Source organism: Candoia aspera, chromosome 7 (genome assembly GCF_035149785.1).
Source record: "Candoia aspera isolate rCanAsp1 chromosome 7, rCanAsp1.hap2, whole genome shotgun sequence".
Taxonomy (NCBI): domain Eukaryota; kingdom Metazoa; phylum Chordata; class Lepidosauria; order Squamata; family Boidae; genus Candoia; species Candoia aspera.
The window spans coordinates 36,862,194-36,878,238 of NC_086159.1; the positions used below are offsets into that span (position 1 = coordinate 36,862,194).

The 16,045-nt window shown below is 38.9% G+C and overlaps 1 protein-coding gene across 1 annotated transcript in view; it reads right to left on the reverse strand.

Moving 5' to 3' along the window:
- PLXNC1 (plexin C1) overlaps positions 1-14,196 on the reverse strand; it is a 67,449-nt gene extending 53,253 nt beyond the window's left edge. The window contains exons 1-3 of the mRNA XM_063309331.1: positions 13,189-14,196; positions 5,182-5,310; positions 4,167-4,301 (exon numbers count right to left, since the gene is read on the reverse strand). Coding sequence (XP_063165401.1) covers positions 4,167-4,301; positions 5,182-5,310; positions 13,189-14,196 — 1,272 coding nt within the window. The remainder of the gene's footprint in view (positions 1-4,166; positions 4,302-5,181; positions 5,311-13,188) is intronic.
- Positions 14,197-16,045: the final 1,849 nt, after the last annotated feature.

A 16,045-nucleotide genomic window follows, 5' to 3' on the forward strand; every position in this document is an offset into this window, starting at 1 on the left:
CAGTGCTTGCACAGGGAATCTTTCACCTTTCACCATAATAAGATTATAGAAAAATATATAAAATATAAATATTTTATATTATAAAATAAAAATATTTTATATATATAAAATATATATAAAATATACTGTATATAAAAGAGCCTCTTGATGAGGATGAAAGAGGAGAGTGTAAAAGCTGGCTTGAAACTCAACATTAAAAAAACTAAGATCATGGCGTCTGGCTCCCTCACTTCCTGGCAAATAGAAGGGGAAAAAATGGAAGCAGTGACAGATTTTATTTTCTTGGGCTCCAAGATCACTGCAGTGACTACAGCCATGAAATTAAAAGACGCTTGCTCCTTGGGAGGAAAGCTATGGCAAACCTAGACAGCATATTAAAAAGCAGAGATATCACCTTGCCGACAAAGGTCTGTATAATCAAAGTTATGGTTTTCCCAGTAGTAATGTATGGCTGTGAGAGTTGGACCATAAGGAAGGCTGAGAGAAGGAAGAAGATGCTTTTGAACTGTGGTGCTGGAGAAGAATCTTAACAGTCCCTTGGACTGCAAGGAGGTCAAATCAGTCAATCCTACAGGAAATCAACCCTGACTGCTCATTGGAAGGACAGATACTGAAGCTGAAGCTCAAATACTTTGGCCACCTAATGCGAAGAGAGGACCCACTGGAAAAGACCCTGATGCTAGGAAAGACTGAAGGCAAAAGGAGAAGGGGATGGCAGAGGATGAGATGGTTAGATAGCATCACCGATGCAATGAATATGAATTTGAGTAAACTCCAGGAGACAGTGCAGGACAGAAAGGCCTGGCGTGCTATGGTCCATGGGGTCACTAAGAGTCAGACATGACTTAATGACTGAACAACAAATAATAAGATTGGTGGTTTTGGTATGTTGATGCCACTTTGTCACTTTTTAAATTTGACTTAAAGGTAAACTCAGGAGGCTCTACGAAGAACCATTTGTGAACCTGATTTGAGCTTATCCTGGCTGTTGAAAGCTAGCTGATAAATAGTAAGTCTTTGCCTGCTCGTTTATGTTGTGTTCTATTCTGGAACATCGGTGTGACAAATACTGTACTTGAATTGCTGGAGAGAGAATTGGATGTTTTGCCTAGAATGAGGTTTTTGTTCAAACAATATGTACTCTGACTATGTCCCATTGAAGCAATGGCAGAAAGATATATCTATGTTTGTATGGTAAGTGAAAAAGACAAGGGTTAAATATAAAGTCCTCCAAGATGCAAAGGAATGAGGAGGATTGTGATTGCCTGATTTGAAATTGTATTGTAAGAGAATTTTAGAACTAGAAGAGCATGATCGGAGGTTTGGATGGCAGGGTTTTCTACGGTATGATAAAGTTAAGGTCAATGAAGATATTAAGAATCACTATATTAGAAGTGCCATATTATATGGAACAGATAGGAACCCAGATTGTGCCAGAAAATGCTTTCATGAGTCTCAGCACAAGAAGCATTTTACCGAAAAGAAACAGCAGGCAAAGAGAGATTGCTAACTTACTGAGAGCGGTTAGGGCAAGAGCATGGAGAATATGAGATGAAATCAAGAGAACAATTGGCTGCAGAGGGATTTAACTTCCAATGGTTATCATATGCACAGTTAAAATAAAGATTTAAGGTAAATAACAGGACATTTGGAACTGAACAGCAGAAGACAGAATTTGAAGTTGAATTATGTACAAATGATGAATATGTAATTGCTAAAATGTTTGTTGAAATTTGAAATGGAAGAACAGGTGGAGGAGTATATGATAAAATGGGCTAAGAACTTTGGATATAATATACTGGTGGAACAGTGGGAAAATATGTGGCTGAAAGGAATGAAATTTACCTTACGTTACAACTTAAAAGAGAATTTTTACAAAATGATGTACTGTTGGTATATGACTCCAGAAAAATTATCTAGAATGTATAAAGGTATTTCAAATTTATGTTGGAAATGTGGACAAGAAGAAGGGTCATTTTATCATCCTGGTGGACTTGTAGAAAAGCCAGAACATTTTGAGTTCAAATATACACAATAATACAAAGAATTTTGAAGATCAACATTCAACTGAAACCAGAATTTTTCTTCCTGGGATTATGGACAGACAATTAGAAAATAGTTATGGAAGATTATTTTTATACATGATCACTGCTGTGAGACTACTATATGCACAAAAATGGAAAGACTCTGAAATACCCACAACAGAGGAATGGTTGGTGAAGATGACTGAACTAGGAGAGATGGCAAAATTGACTTGTTTGTTTAGAGAAAGATCAACAACTATATTTATTAGAGACTGGAAACTCCTTGTGGACTTTTTTGCTGAAAAGAGAGAAAAATGGTCTTGTGATTTATGGGTTTGACAGTTAGAAAGGGCAGCTTATAGAAAGAAGGAAATTATGATGTAACCTTAAAGAGAGAGGGTAAAATATAAATGCATTTATAACCACTGTCAAGAAGATCAGAAGCCACTTCTTTCTTTCTTTCTTTCTTTCTTTCTTTCTTTCTTTCTTTCTTTCTTTCTTTCCTTCCTTCCTTCCTTCCTTCCTTCCTTCCTTCCTTCCTTCCTTTCTTTTTCTTTCTTTCCTTTTTCTATTTTATTTTCTTACTATTCACCATTTTTCTTTATCTTCTTTATTCCCTTTCAATATTTGTATTTTTTTTACCTTGTTAAAAATTTCTGTTATTTCTGTTATAAAATTTCTGTTATTTCTGTTATTAAAGAAATTTTTAACAAGGTAAAAACAATACAGATATTGAAAGGGAATAAAGAATAAATATATAAACAAATACTGTACTTTCAAGATAGATACAGATTTTAATTATTGTTTTAAATCTTATGGGCCATTTCGGTTGCTGAGGCTCTATATCTTATTTGTGAACTTAAATTGGAATGCAGTGAGTTACTGTATTAATGCTTTAGTGTTTTATTTAATTATTTTGTATGCCTCTAATTATCGGCAAATGCAAAGTAAAACTACTGCTAAAATTCATTTTGAAATAGACTTCTGGCCAACTAATCTCTATGAATCCATCCTTCTATTTCTAGGAAAGGTTGGATTAATTATTGCTCTTGAGTCTTTGATATACTTAAAAAGCACAAATATCCAGGATATTCACTAATTTAGATTTTGATGTGGAAGGAATTGTAAATGTGGTTGTTCATAACCATCTCTGTTAAGAATCTGATAAGGCCAGATGGATTCTATTAATCCTATTAAATCATTGTCCAGTCTTTGACATTCTGGTGTATTTCTCTCCATACCAATGAAGATGCTGGAATAATGCTAAGTCATACTACTACTACAAAAAAGGTCAATAATGTTGATGCCCTGGACATGGAACAAGATAAAATAGAAGACATTGGTGAAATGGAGTGGTAGAGTGAAAGAATGTGAAAAGGGAGAGTGATTCTTACCTTAAATTGCTGGGATGGGGTGGTTCTTAGGACCTGATGACATAAGAATTTTCCAAAATCTTCCCTCCCACAAAAAAAGTCCAGTATGTGGTTATTTTTCATAATCTGTCTAACATTTTCCATGGGCACTCTATAAGGATACATTCCTGTGCTGCTTCTAGCTCAATAAAATACTGAGCCCTGTATGGAGATACTGACTTTGATCCCCTTCCCCATATCAATGCATTGAATTCTTCTTCTTTTTTTGCTTTTATCATCGCAGTGTTAAAATCTCCATGCTCAAGTAAGAAAATGTAATCCAGTCACACAACGGCAGATGATGAGATAGCTAATCTCTCCAAGTTACGCACTGACGACTAAACCCAAGGATGTGACTACCAGTAAGAAAAGTAGAACGTTGCCTGTGTTTACAGATTTTAAATGACGTGGAAATGCAACAGATTGTTAGCTACAAGGATGGAATGTTCCTCCTCACATGTCAAAAACAACCTTGGATTTTTATACAATACTGCGCCCCTTGCCTGGAATGGAAGGGGCGTCATTTACAGTATTTCTTTGCCTTAAGTAACTGCTAATTAAATTAGTTCCAAGATGGATTCTCTTACTACCACAAAACCCCACTAGAACACAGTTGGGATGTTTTGCAATAGCTTTGCTGGCTTCACTACTTGGCTAGATGAAGTTTTAGAATCAACTTTGGAAATAGTATGTAAACAGAAGTCTAGAGTGTCATCTAGATTCAACAAACCATTTTATTAGATGGTAGATAGATGTAATCCTGATCCATAGGGTCAAGTTCAAGCCTATGGAAAATGGGTGTTTCTTCCTCAATTTCATATAAAATTTCTGGACAATTTGGCTTCATGTTGTCATCAAGAACAATCTATAAAAACAGGATATATAGAATTAATGAACATAACTTGCAAGCAGTTAAGAACGGAGTTGTCTGTATTCCTCTGCCACCTATTTATCATAATTTATTTTCTCATGTGGTCTTAAACAACTACATTGTAAGAAAAGATTAAAGCTGGTTTTTACCTTGTTAAAAATGTGTGTGTGTGTGTGTGTATCTACACACACACACACACAGTATGTGTGTATAAAAGATTAAAGCTGAAAAGAGTGAAAATAGTTATAGATGCTGTTGCTATAGTAAAAATACACACTACTGTATGTTCCAACATTGTGCAAAATCATTATGTAATATGTTATTGTGGCTTAATATGAGCCCAGCTTGGCTAGTTTGTAAACTGTGGTTTATAAACTGTAGTATTATAAGTTTATAAACTACATGCTTACTACAGAGTAAGCACTATGACTTGTTCAAAATGCCATGGTTAAATAAAGTGAATTAATTATTAAATCAAATGTAACACAGAATGTGTTTTAAAAAAGAGTAGCATTTCTTTCAAACCCAGAGTTCCAGTGCTCAATGTGGAATCTCTCTTCCCTTCAAAGTGTTTCCCATTTGATTCAAAGAAAGGGGAAGCTCTAAATGTGCAAATAGATGTATGCACCAAGCTGTTCTACTCCACTCATAGAAATAAGATAAATTGCTTGTGCAGATTCTTTGTGAGTCGTTAAAAAACACTACATATACTGGTTATTTAATAGTAATGCTATTAATTCCTTTTTGATTTAAAAAAAACATATTGAAAAATAATAGATCCAAATACAAACATTGTTTTCTGCAATTTTACATAAACCTGATGTATAAACTGATGAAACCACGATGATTCATGACATATCCATAAACCGCCTACCTTCAATAGCTGCCCATTTCCTGTCCCTAAAAATAGAACGATCTTGTTTAGAAGCACAGTGGCATAAACTGAAACCAAATTAAAGTGAGACAGAGAAGTTGAGTTGTTGATTGGCTGTATAATCTGCACCTGAAACAGAATGAAGGTAGAAACAAAACATTAATATACATCATTAAATCATAACTGAAAGAAAAAATATTCAGGAGCTATCAATATCTGTGGGAAGATTGGTTGCCACACTATATATTTTGGGTGGTATTTTCTCTCAAGTTGGCTTCGACACAATATTATTACATAGATAATTAGGACTAATATAATATATATTAAATGTATAATAAAAGTTTTTTTAAATTTGGCATAATTAGGTCAGAGAAAAATAAGAAACACATACCATTTACTGTACAAAATACTGCACACATTCCTGAAGAAAATAGCCATGGCTCATGGCACATTTCTTCCTTGATCATAAATTCAGTTGCATCTGAATTTATGCAACCATTCTACCTTAGAAGCATATTTTTTTAATTAATGATACTTGGTTAGCCTAGCTGGTTTCTTGCCAGCTACATGCACCCCAAAAAATAATTCTACAGGCAAACATTGCAAAAAAGAAATAGACAAGTATTATAACATGGAGAGCTGAAATATAAAATACTGAAAATGTAAAGGTCCAAATCACAGGAATGAAAAATGTGTGTCAATTTCTTGCTTTCAATTATTTATTCTGTTTTGAAATAAGATATTGTGTTATGGATAATGGCCAAGGAGGCATTCTGGGCACTGGAGTCCCAACATATCTGGAAGGTATTAGGTAGAAGAAGACTATACTACACGTTTAGTTTTGAGGGAGGTAGGATATCATTTAATGTATCATTTTCATACCACTTTAATACCAAAAAATGCCTGGCATTTTTAGATGGTGAAGGTGCTCATAATGTGTTAGTCAAGCCTCCAACACTGAACTACTGTTCTTTCCACTGAAATTTTAAGGAGAGGGAATGGGTGAATACACAAGCAACACAACCATGTATTTAGCACATTAGTGTCTAAGAAATTATAGGTAAAAGGAAACACTTAGTAGTGTACATTTATTTGTTTCCAAAGTATGGGTCACCTTTTTAAAATCTCATTTTTCTTATGATGCAGCTAAATCTTTCCTTGTCTTTCTAATATTTATACCATGTGCTAGATGTTTGTTGCTTTTTTTTATGTTTCACGGTGCTACAACACTTACAAGAAAATAAGAAAAACAGGAAATCCTGTACAAAATCTTTCACCTCCTTTTCTGAAATGCCTTTTATAATTTCATTTTGTCTGGGTCTTTGTTTCCAGGACTCATGGAATCACAATGGAAAATCTCTTTTAAAAAGACAAAACTTATCTATTATGTTTGGTTGATATCAGTTCTATATATCCCTTAAATTTCTATTTATGTTTCAGAAAAATTATTTAGTGATCAAGTCACATATGAAGGGGACCTTGTTATTAACTGACCTGGCATTAAAAAGCAGCAGCCGGAAACCAGGGCCCCTATGGATCTGCTGACCAGGGCCTGGGTCTTAGCGCAGAGGGCCAGAAGACGCCACCAGTAGCAAACACTGGAGGCATCTTCCCCGAAGATGGCCCACCCTCCGGCTCCTGCCATAACTTCCCCTACCCATCACCACCTCAATAATGTGCCCCGCCTTACAGCCCCCAGTGACTCCTGATCCATTAGCCCCCACTCCTGGACCTCGGGAGTCTCTGGCTCTACGTAGGGCTCCCTCCTTCCATTCATACATCCTTACAGTCAATCTCCCATAGGGTGATGGTAGGCCCTCCAGCGCACCAGCTTCCGCTCTCGGCACCGTCAGAGCCCAACCATCACCCCCCCATTCGTTGTGCCTCCCCTAGAACTCTCTCACTGCTCAACAGGGGGCATTAATTCATTCTTCGCCCACCCCCTGTCTCTCACTCAGGGGCTGAGTGCCCTTTTACACAAATACACTCCCAGACTCCCCCTCTCGTCTCTCACCCTGGGGAAGAGTCTCTCATTCACTCTGGAGGGATAAACATTTGCACTTTTACTTGAAATATATACTCAAACTATATATTTTCTATATTCTGTCACAAGGTAGTAATATAAAGCTAAATATATACAGTAATCTTAATGTGATATATGTGAAGATTTGATTAAACTTTAAAATTAAAAAAATTCCTGATTAATTGTATGTTACCACTGCAAGTTCCTTCTTCCTCTCTTGAGTAATATCAAGTGATATTTTGCAATATATGTTCAGGCAACTAGATATTATTTTTTGCTGTTTTTTAAAAAGTATTTTTAAAGCCTACTGACTGTAATGGAAAATTTAAACTTGTGTTCAAATCATTTCAACTGAAATCAGTGAAGCTTGGTAATATTTCATATTAGTTGGGTCATCCTCCTTTCTTTTTACAGAATAATACCTGCTTATTCTTTATGCATATAAAACCTCCAAGATCTGAACTAATTTTAAGCTTTCCTATATTTGGAAGACTGTTAAGAATAACATTATTTAGTATTCACCAGCTTAGCCTACTCTGTAATTGTCTAAATTACACTTTCAGTTCCTTTAGGAGATGGGAAGTTGAAACAGAACAATGTTAAAAAACATATATTATATAAAAGAAAATTGTTGCTGAAGGGAATAACAATTCTTCAGCATGAAATTTCCAAGGTATACCTACTAAATTACAAGCCAATTTTAAGAATTCTCAAGATTTAAAAAGACATAAGCTACATTATCACACTATAGAATACATCCCTTGAAGTTACAAGTAAAACAATAGGATAGACTATTAAATTGTGCAGTGTTACTACACACCCAGACACATCTGCTGAAAATTAAACTCAGTTGAGATCAACATGGGATATTGACCTGTAAAATGGTCTGAATTTTATGTTGCAGAACATGGAAGATGGCAAAAATGTAACGATTTTTTAAAATTGTCAGCTGGTAGCTGATTCCTAAATTGATTTTTATTAAAATGTTCTTAAAGCAGCTCCAAACAATACATATACAATCATGAAGCAATGCAATAATATATAACTTGCAACAACTATTTATTCAACAAATTTACTGTCTGAACTTAAGATCCACTGACCTATTTAGACTCCTTAAACATCCCATATATAAATTATTTCTAGATGTTGTGCAGATTAAAACAGAGCAAAATACAAATAAAATCTAATTAAAACCCGAGACTGATAAAACATCTAATAGACACATGGTAATATAATAGTAGATAATGCACAACAGATTCCAAAAACTAAAACAGACAACATAAAGTTGGGTTAAGAGGAGACTATAATGATTCGAAAGCAGAGCTCAAAAGCTTTTGGAGAAAATAAGCTTCACTAAGGAAAATATTCCAAAAAAGCCCTTTTTCTTCCATGACTATCTTCTAAACTTCTGAAAGTAAGTAGCATATGGAAACAGGCTTACAAAAATGGTGGGATCAAGACATTTCCAGAGCTATAAATCTGATTCTTCACATTAATTAACAACTCTTTCTCAAACAGATTCAGTACCCTATATCTGTATCTAAGCTGTCCTTAAGAGTATCTACTTTTTGGGTTGAATCCAAGTTATTATACATTATTCACTCTATTATCAGAGCCAAAAATAATTCAGCTGAATTTTTTTCCTACCTGGTTTTAAGATAATTAGGAGTGAATTTCAACAGAGCAAATAATTCCAAGCAAGGATATTTGGACTGAACTGCTTCTAGAACAAGGATATCTTTATACCCACACCACTGTACACATACAGAATAGCAACAGACTTAGTTCTTTAGTTTTGAAAAAAATTAATTGCTGCAGGCACATCACTGTTTTCCTTACAACTTCACTTACAGATGTATTTGATTATTGGGCATATGGAGCATCAGATTTGAGGATTGAAGTTTCCAGGAGATAGACAACTGCAAATAGATACCTAGGTGTCCAAGGCCTTTATCTGCTCAGTTTGGATGTTGTTGATTGCCCAATATAATGGATATTGTTTATAGATTTGCATGTTTATGAATCCAGCCAATTGCAACTTATTAATTCAAATGTATTCGAACAACATTTAAACCAAATTATGACTTAGTGTGATATGTGGTTATTCAAGTTTATCCAGACTATGATTAAAACAAACTATGGCTTACTGATGTGCATGTTATTTGCATACTAACTACAGTGCACTAAGTTGTATAGCCTTAGCCAGCAGTTTAAGGTCCATGTTAAATAGCATCAAGAATAAATTACAGCCAGCTAAACTGTGTCATAGTTTCAGTATGACTGAGAGACATATTCCAGCACAACTTTCTAGGAACTAGATAAAGGCAAATGATTCCATCCGCATCATAGTTCCAAATGGCTATCATAGTTGATGACATCAAAAAAGCAGCAAGAGATCCAGGAAATAATGGCGCTGCATTTCTTTTTCCCCTTCTGCCTTCTTGGTTTTGGCAAGAAAATCAAGAATATTTTAGTGCCCAAACTTGACCTAAATGTATTCTGAAAATCAAAGTCAACCCAAAGAGCCTAGCCCTAGCCCTTAGCCCACAGCCCACAACCACACACTCAGACCAAGAAGAAAGTATGTATCACTAGCCATACTGTTATGTTATTCAGAGCCCTATAGAGGTTCACATCTTCAGGAATAGTTGTGTTACTTCTTTTAAGGATGGAAGTGCTGGGAGGACTTTCCTCTTTCCTTGGGACTTGGCAGCCTCTTGGATCCAGCCTTCTGTCAAAAGTGGGGAAGGACACACAATATTTGTCTCTTTCTGGCTTACAGGGAAGAAATGGAGAACTGAAGAGCCGGCAAGTGGATCGGCTCTTCGTAATTCCTCTCCAGACAAGGAGAGGACTTGATATTGCCCACAAGTGCTCCAGACAGTTGCTCTTCACACGGAGACCAAAAGACAGCAGTCTCTGGTGGGTTCAGAGCTTTGGGAGATGAGGGAATAGCCATCTTTGCTCAAATCACGACTTTATGGGCACAGGGTTTGCATACTTCCTTTTCTAATCACTTCCGGAAAATGCTTGTTAATGGCTTTTCAGCTATTAGGAACCTCTGGATTGCCAATTTTTATGGCACCAGATGAGTCTCCTTCAATCCTTAGTGAAAGAAGTTTTAAATACAAGTTTAAGGACTTTAAAAAATTCTTTTTTTCAAATAAACAGCAAAAGGGTGATTAGAACATTGATTTTGGAAAGTTACAAATGGACTAAGGGTCCAGATGGATTTGAAATAAGATTTTGAAATTAATTATAAGAATCCTTCCTGTGGGAAAATGCTGTTGTTTTGAATTCTTAAAAAAAATGATATGATGGGACTTTGAATGTTGGACACTAGAGGAAACCAGAAGGAACTAAAGATTACAATTAATGTAGAATTCTTAAATTTGACCTACACATACAGAATGGAGCAAAATACTTTAACACTGGATGTATTGAAGGATATTTGCAAACAATGGACCCAGAAGTTAATTTTAAGAGTGTCTAGATAGTGTCTAAACTCTTATAGATAGATTGAGTTTAAAAGATGTTATGGAAGAGGAACAGGTTTTACTGGACAATGCTGAAACTAATCTGAAAGTTGATTTAAAAATGACAGGCTACAAGAATGATATGGAAAAAGATGCTACAATGGATATACAAATGAAACTGGTTGATGTCTTAATAATTAAAAGGGATATACAAATAACAAACTCAAAGAGTGATCTGGATAACTTTGCTATATTGGATTTACAAAAGAGATTTGTTAAAAAAAATTAAGAATTTTGTGAGAAGACACAAAAGAAAAAAAATGAAAAGAAGTCAAGTTCTAGGACAGTATTTGAAGGGATTAAAGTTCAAGTAAAAAATAAAAGGAAGGAATATAAAATTGGCTTATTTGATCAAGGTTAAAATAGATATGTTGCTATCTCTGGTAATCCTTAATGGACTTTTGCCCACCATGACTGAATAATGAGGTTTTAGGGATTTGTATACAGATAAGAGATGAGATATGGGATGAAGAGATCATTTATTGTATTTTAAGGAACAGCCAGTTTGATCTAGTGGTTAAGGCACCAGGCTAGAAACCAGGAGACTGGGAGTTCTAGTCCTGCCTTAGGCCTGAAAGCCGGCTGGGTGACCTTGGGCCAGTCCCTCTCTCTCAGCCCAACTCACCTCACAGGGTTGTTGTTGTGTGGAAAATAGGAGGAGGAAGGAGTATTAGGTATGTTCCCCGCCTTGAGTTATTTATAAAAATAATAAAGGTGGGATACAAAATAAATAAAAAATAAAAAAATAAGTTACTAAAATTGTTTATACTTGTGATGAGGGGGGAAGTCACTTCTTTATATATTTCTTTTCTTTTTCTTTACTATATTCTTATTTTTTTCCTTTTCTGTTTTTCTGTTTTTTTCTTTTCTGCACTTTCTATTTTTTTCCTTTTCTTTTTTAGTTTGTATTAGTTTTTATCTTTTTAATTGTAACGTTTAATACAATTGCTATAAAAAATATTTGTCTCTTTCCAACACTCCCCCTTTTCTCCCATCCATTCTTTTTCCTCACATCTTTGTTTCTCTCCCAAGCAGAGGCTGCAAGAAATTGACAGATACTAAATGTCTGAATTTATCTCTTGCAGGGAGTTTTTAAAACTAGGCCAATTGTCACAGGCTGCTCTTTTCTGTTTTAGATCACCCACACTTTGAAAAACATGCCAACTTAAAGAGGATTCATAGTTGAGGGAGAAAAATGTTTTTTTCAACTCTAACACTATCATCACACAGATTAAACTGGATAATGAACTCTTTTTACTATCAGTTGTATTTACTAAATATTTTCTACCACTGCCATTCTAAACAATGTCATCACTTTGAGTTGAGAGCCAGTTTGGTGTAGTGGCTAAGGCATCAGACTAAAAACTGGGAGACTGGGAGTCCCCAGCCTTGGGCATGAATCATGACTTTGGGCCAGTCACTTTCTTTCAGCCCTTAGAAGAAGGCAATGGCAAACCACTTCCAAAAACCCTTGCCAAGAAAACTGCAGGGACTTGTCCAGGCAGTCTCTGAGAATCAGACATGATTGAATGGATTAAAAAAAAAAGGGGGGGGGGGTCACTCAGAAGCTCCTATGTTTACTATTCCATTCTGCAACAGAAGAGGATTATTACAGCAGTGTCAGCCACACCAGTCAAGACCCCAGGAATCCTAGTGCCCTGTAGAATCAATCAATACTTTAGAGCTCATGGCTTTCCACCATTAAAGAGAGAAATAACTGCTTTCAGTCCATCTCATTTGAATATAATCTGAGCGTGGGAGCCATGGGCACTATTCATTGCTGGACAGATATAAAATAATTGAAGTCTTGCACTTTTGCCTTGGACCACCCTAGTGGTTTCAAGCATGAATACCAAGTTTTTTCCAAATGAATGTTATCATGCAACTGCCTGACCTCATCCATGGAATCTGATTCCCTGCTGTTTATTTTTTCTCTGATCCCCCTCCCCCCAGCCATAAAGGAGGTAATGATATCTCTTAAAGCATCTCCAGACCCAAGAGTCTCACAGTCATTTGAGGAACCCTCCACTTTCTTCTCATTGCATGAAGTATTTTTTATCTTTTTTTTTCATTGAAGCCAAAGGAGAAGCAAACAGGAGCATTGTGAAAAAAAATTTAAAATCTGAAATAACTTTTGACTGCTGTGTCTGATCACTGCAAAATTTAGTAGTGAAACACTCCTTCAGAAAAGACACCTTTACCCCACCATGGAGTTATCCTGGGGAAAACGCTAAATTCGTTTCAGTTTTGGTTGTCCACTGCGATCTGCTTTCTAAGGTTGGAAGGCTATGCTTTTTTGGGGGTGGGGGGGAAGCGGTCTGCCAAAATGTTCTATCTTTCGGGGGTCCTGCCTCTCATAAATACATAGCTTCTAACAATTAAACAGTTTACCATAAATATATGTGATTCAGCCTGGCAGCTGGCCAACAAATAATCCAAGGTACTCACACACGTGTTTGGAGGACTGGGTTCCGAAACGAACTCGGAGGACCCGCTGAACCTGCAGTTCTCCGCGTTCTTCAGCAAGTCCTGCAGAGCAAAGATGCACAGGGCCGTGGAAGTCGGCGTGGCGGGACCTGGGGCTGAGCCGAAAATCCCGGCCCACAGCGCGCGCTGCTCCAGGTACGCCGAGGAAAGAACTTTGGTCTTGCTGCCGTCGCCACACTGCAAGATCTGGCTGTTGTGCTTGAAGGTGTCTTGCTCATGCAGGGCGATGAGCATCTTGGCCTCCACGCTGAAATTGTTATGATAGTAAGGGAAAAAGAAGTACTTCTGCCAGCGAAAGGCATCCTCGAAGTACAGGTGCTGCTCCCCGTTCAAGGCCAGCTGCTTGTCTTCGGGCACGCTCCTCTCGTCTTCTTTTATGAGGAAGACCGCCTTGTTGGCGATGCTCGCCGGGGGGGCATCGGTGAGGCAGTTGTTCAGCATGTGGGTCGTGGCCACGACCAGGGACCAGTGTGAGCAATTGTCGTCGCAATACATCAGCCCGGCCGCGGCGCCCCGCGGCACGTAGCTCACCAATTCGTCGCCCAACTTCGTCCGCAGCTGCGGGAGGCCTCCGTTGGAGAGCTTCTCCTTGTAGCAGCTGCCCCGCGGCTGGGTCCAACAGGTGAGCAGGCGGTCGTGGCCGAAGGGCAGCAGCAGCTTGTTGACCGAGGCCACCGTCTCCCCGCAGGAGCTCTCCGCTGGCTGGCAGTAGCGCTCCTCCTTCCACGCCAGCGAAGGCGCCACTTCGTACCAGCAGTTGCCGCTGGCCACCAGGAAGCGCTTCCCGCTCACGGCCAGGTTCGTAACGGCGAACGGGAACGCGAGGGGCCCCTGCCCTCTGGCCCCCGCCGCAGCCCAGGCCAGCAGCAGCAGCAGCAGCAGCAGCAGGAGCAGCGACGCGGACAATGCCGAGCCGCCAGGGTCACGGCGAGCCAGTTGCCTCCTTGTGCGCCCCAGCCCTTGGGCCATGGCCCCCTCTCTGCCCCAGCCGCCTAGGGCTTCTCAGCCGGCGGGGGAGGCTCTGGTACCACCGACATGCCCGCAGCTGCAGCAGCCGCCCCACCCCTCGAACTAGGAGGGAACCGCTCCACTGTTGCCCTTCCCCCGCCCGCGTGCTCTGTGGCTTCCTCTGCGCCTCAGCGGTCTTGCGCTTCATCAGTTCCCCTTTTTCCTTGGGAGGTGGGAAGCCAGGCTCGCCTCCTTCCCCGGCCCTCCCCTTGATCAAGGTGCTCTCTCCTCCGTCACGCTGAGGGCGCGCCAGCTGTGGCGCTCCACGTGCTTCTCACTTTCTTCCCTAACCCTTCAGCTCGCTGCCGCCACCCGAGCAAGAAACAGCTGCTGCAGATGTGTGTCCTTCTCCCGGCGTAGCTGAGGCCAGCTGGTTATTTAAGGGTGGGGGGGCGGGGGGGCTTCCCCTCCTCGCCGGGCGCCAGAAGGTTCAATCCTCGTCGTCTGCCTCCGCTCCGCCCACAGCACGGCGCGAGCGTGCCCCTTTTAAAGGCGTTCCGCCGCTGGCTTGCCCCCTTCTTTGGCCATTTCCTCTCCAGCAATTGACAGCGTCAAGCAACCACCGCTGGTGCGATAGAACAGGCAGGCTTGATCTGCCCACAGTAACAGACCTATGACTTTATATAACCAGAGAGAAAATGATCCATGTGGATGAAAGCCATTTCCAGACTTCTATGGTAGAGAATTATAGAAATAAGGCTTGGAAGGGAGCTTGGAAATCATCTAGTTCAACCCTCTGCTCAGGGCAAGAATGTACTACTACAGCATGGTATAGATGGCACCTCCAGTGAAAGAGTCCTTTACCCAAGCAGTCTGTTCCATTGTTGAGCAGCTCTTACTATTACATTTTTCCTGATGCCCAGTAGAAATCTAACTCTTTTTCATTTAAATCCATTATTTCTTTTCCTCTCTCCTGGAAAAACTCTGAACAATTCTGGCCCATCTTCCACATGACAGCCATCAGCTATGTGGAAACGGCTATTATATCTCCCTGCAGTCTTCTCTTCCACAGGCTAAAAATACCAAATGGCTCCAACTGTTCCCTGTAAGTTTTTCCTTCCAAACTCCTTGTCACCTTGGTTTCTGTTCTCTGGACATGCTTCAGTCTGTCAACATCCTTCCAAAATGCACCCTGAACTGGATGCAGTATTCTAGGTGCATTCAGCTGACCAATTCAGAGAGGAACAATTATTACTTTTGATCTTAACACTATACTTCTGTTGATACAGGCCAGCATTACATTTGCTTTTTTTGCAACTGCCTCACATTGTTTACTCATATTCAGCTTTTGATCCACCAAGACACTCCAATCCTTTTTGCATGACTGCTGCCTAGTACGTCACCCCATTCTATTCCTATGGCTTTGATTTTCATACCCAAATGTAGAACTTCGGATGTTCAAGGGCAAACTGAAAATCATCTTGCCATTTTTTCTACCTGTTTTTCCAGATCAAGATCTTCTTGAATCTTCATACTATCCTTCAAGATGTTGTATCCCCTCATCTCCATGTTAATTCATGAAAAACTGTTAATTATATGTTCCAGTTCCAAATCCAAGTCATTTATAAATATGTTGAACAATACAGGCCTTAGAACAGAGCTTGTTGTATGCCACTTATCCCTTCCTTTCAGCTTTACATAGATCCGTTAATGTACACTTATTGAGTATGATAGTTCAACCAGCTTTGAATCCATCTACTGATAGCAGAGTCTAGTCCAAATTTTCCCATCTGGTCCACTGGAATCTCATGGGAGACTGTTGAATGCTTTGATAAAGTCAAGATGCATTATGTTCACCACATTCCTATGA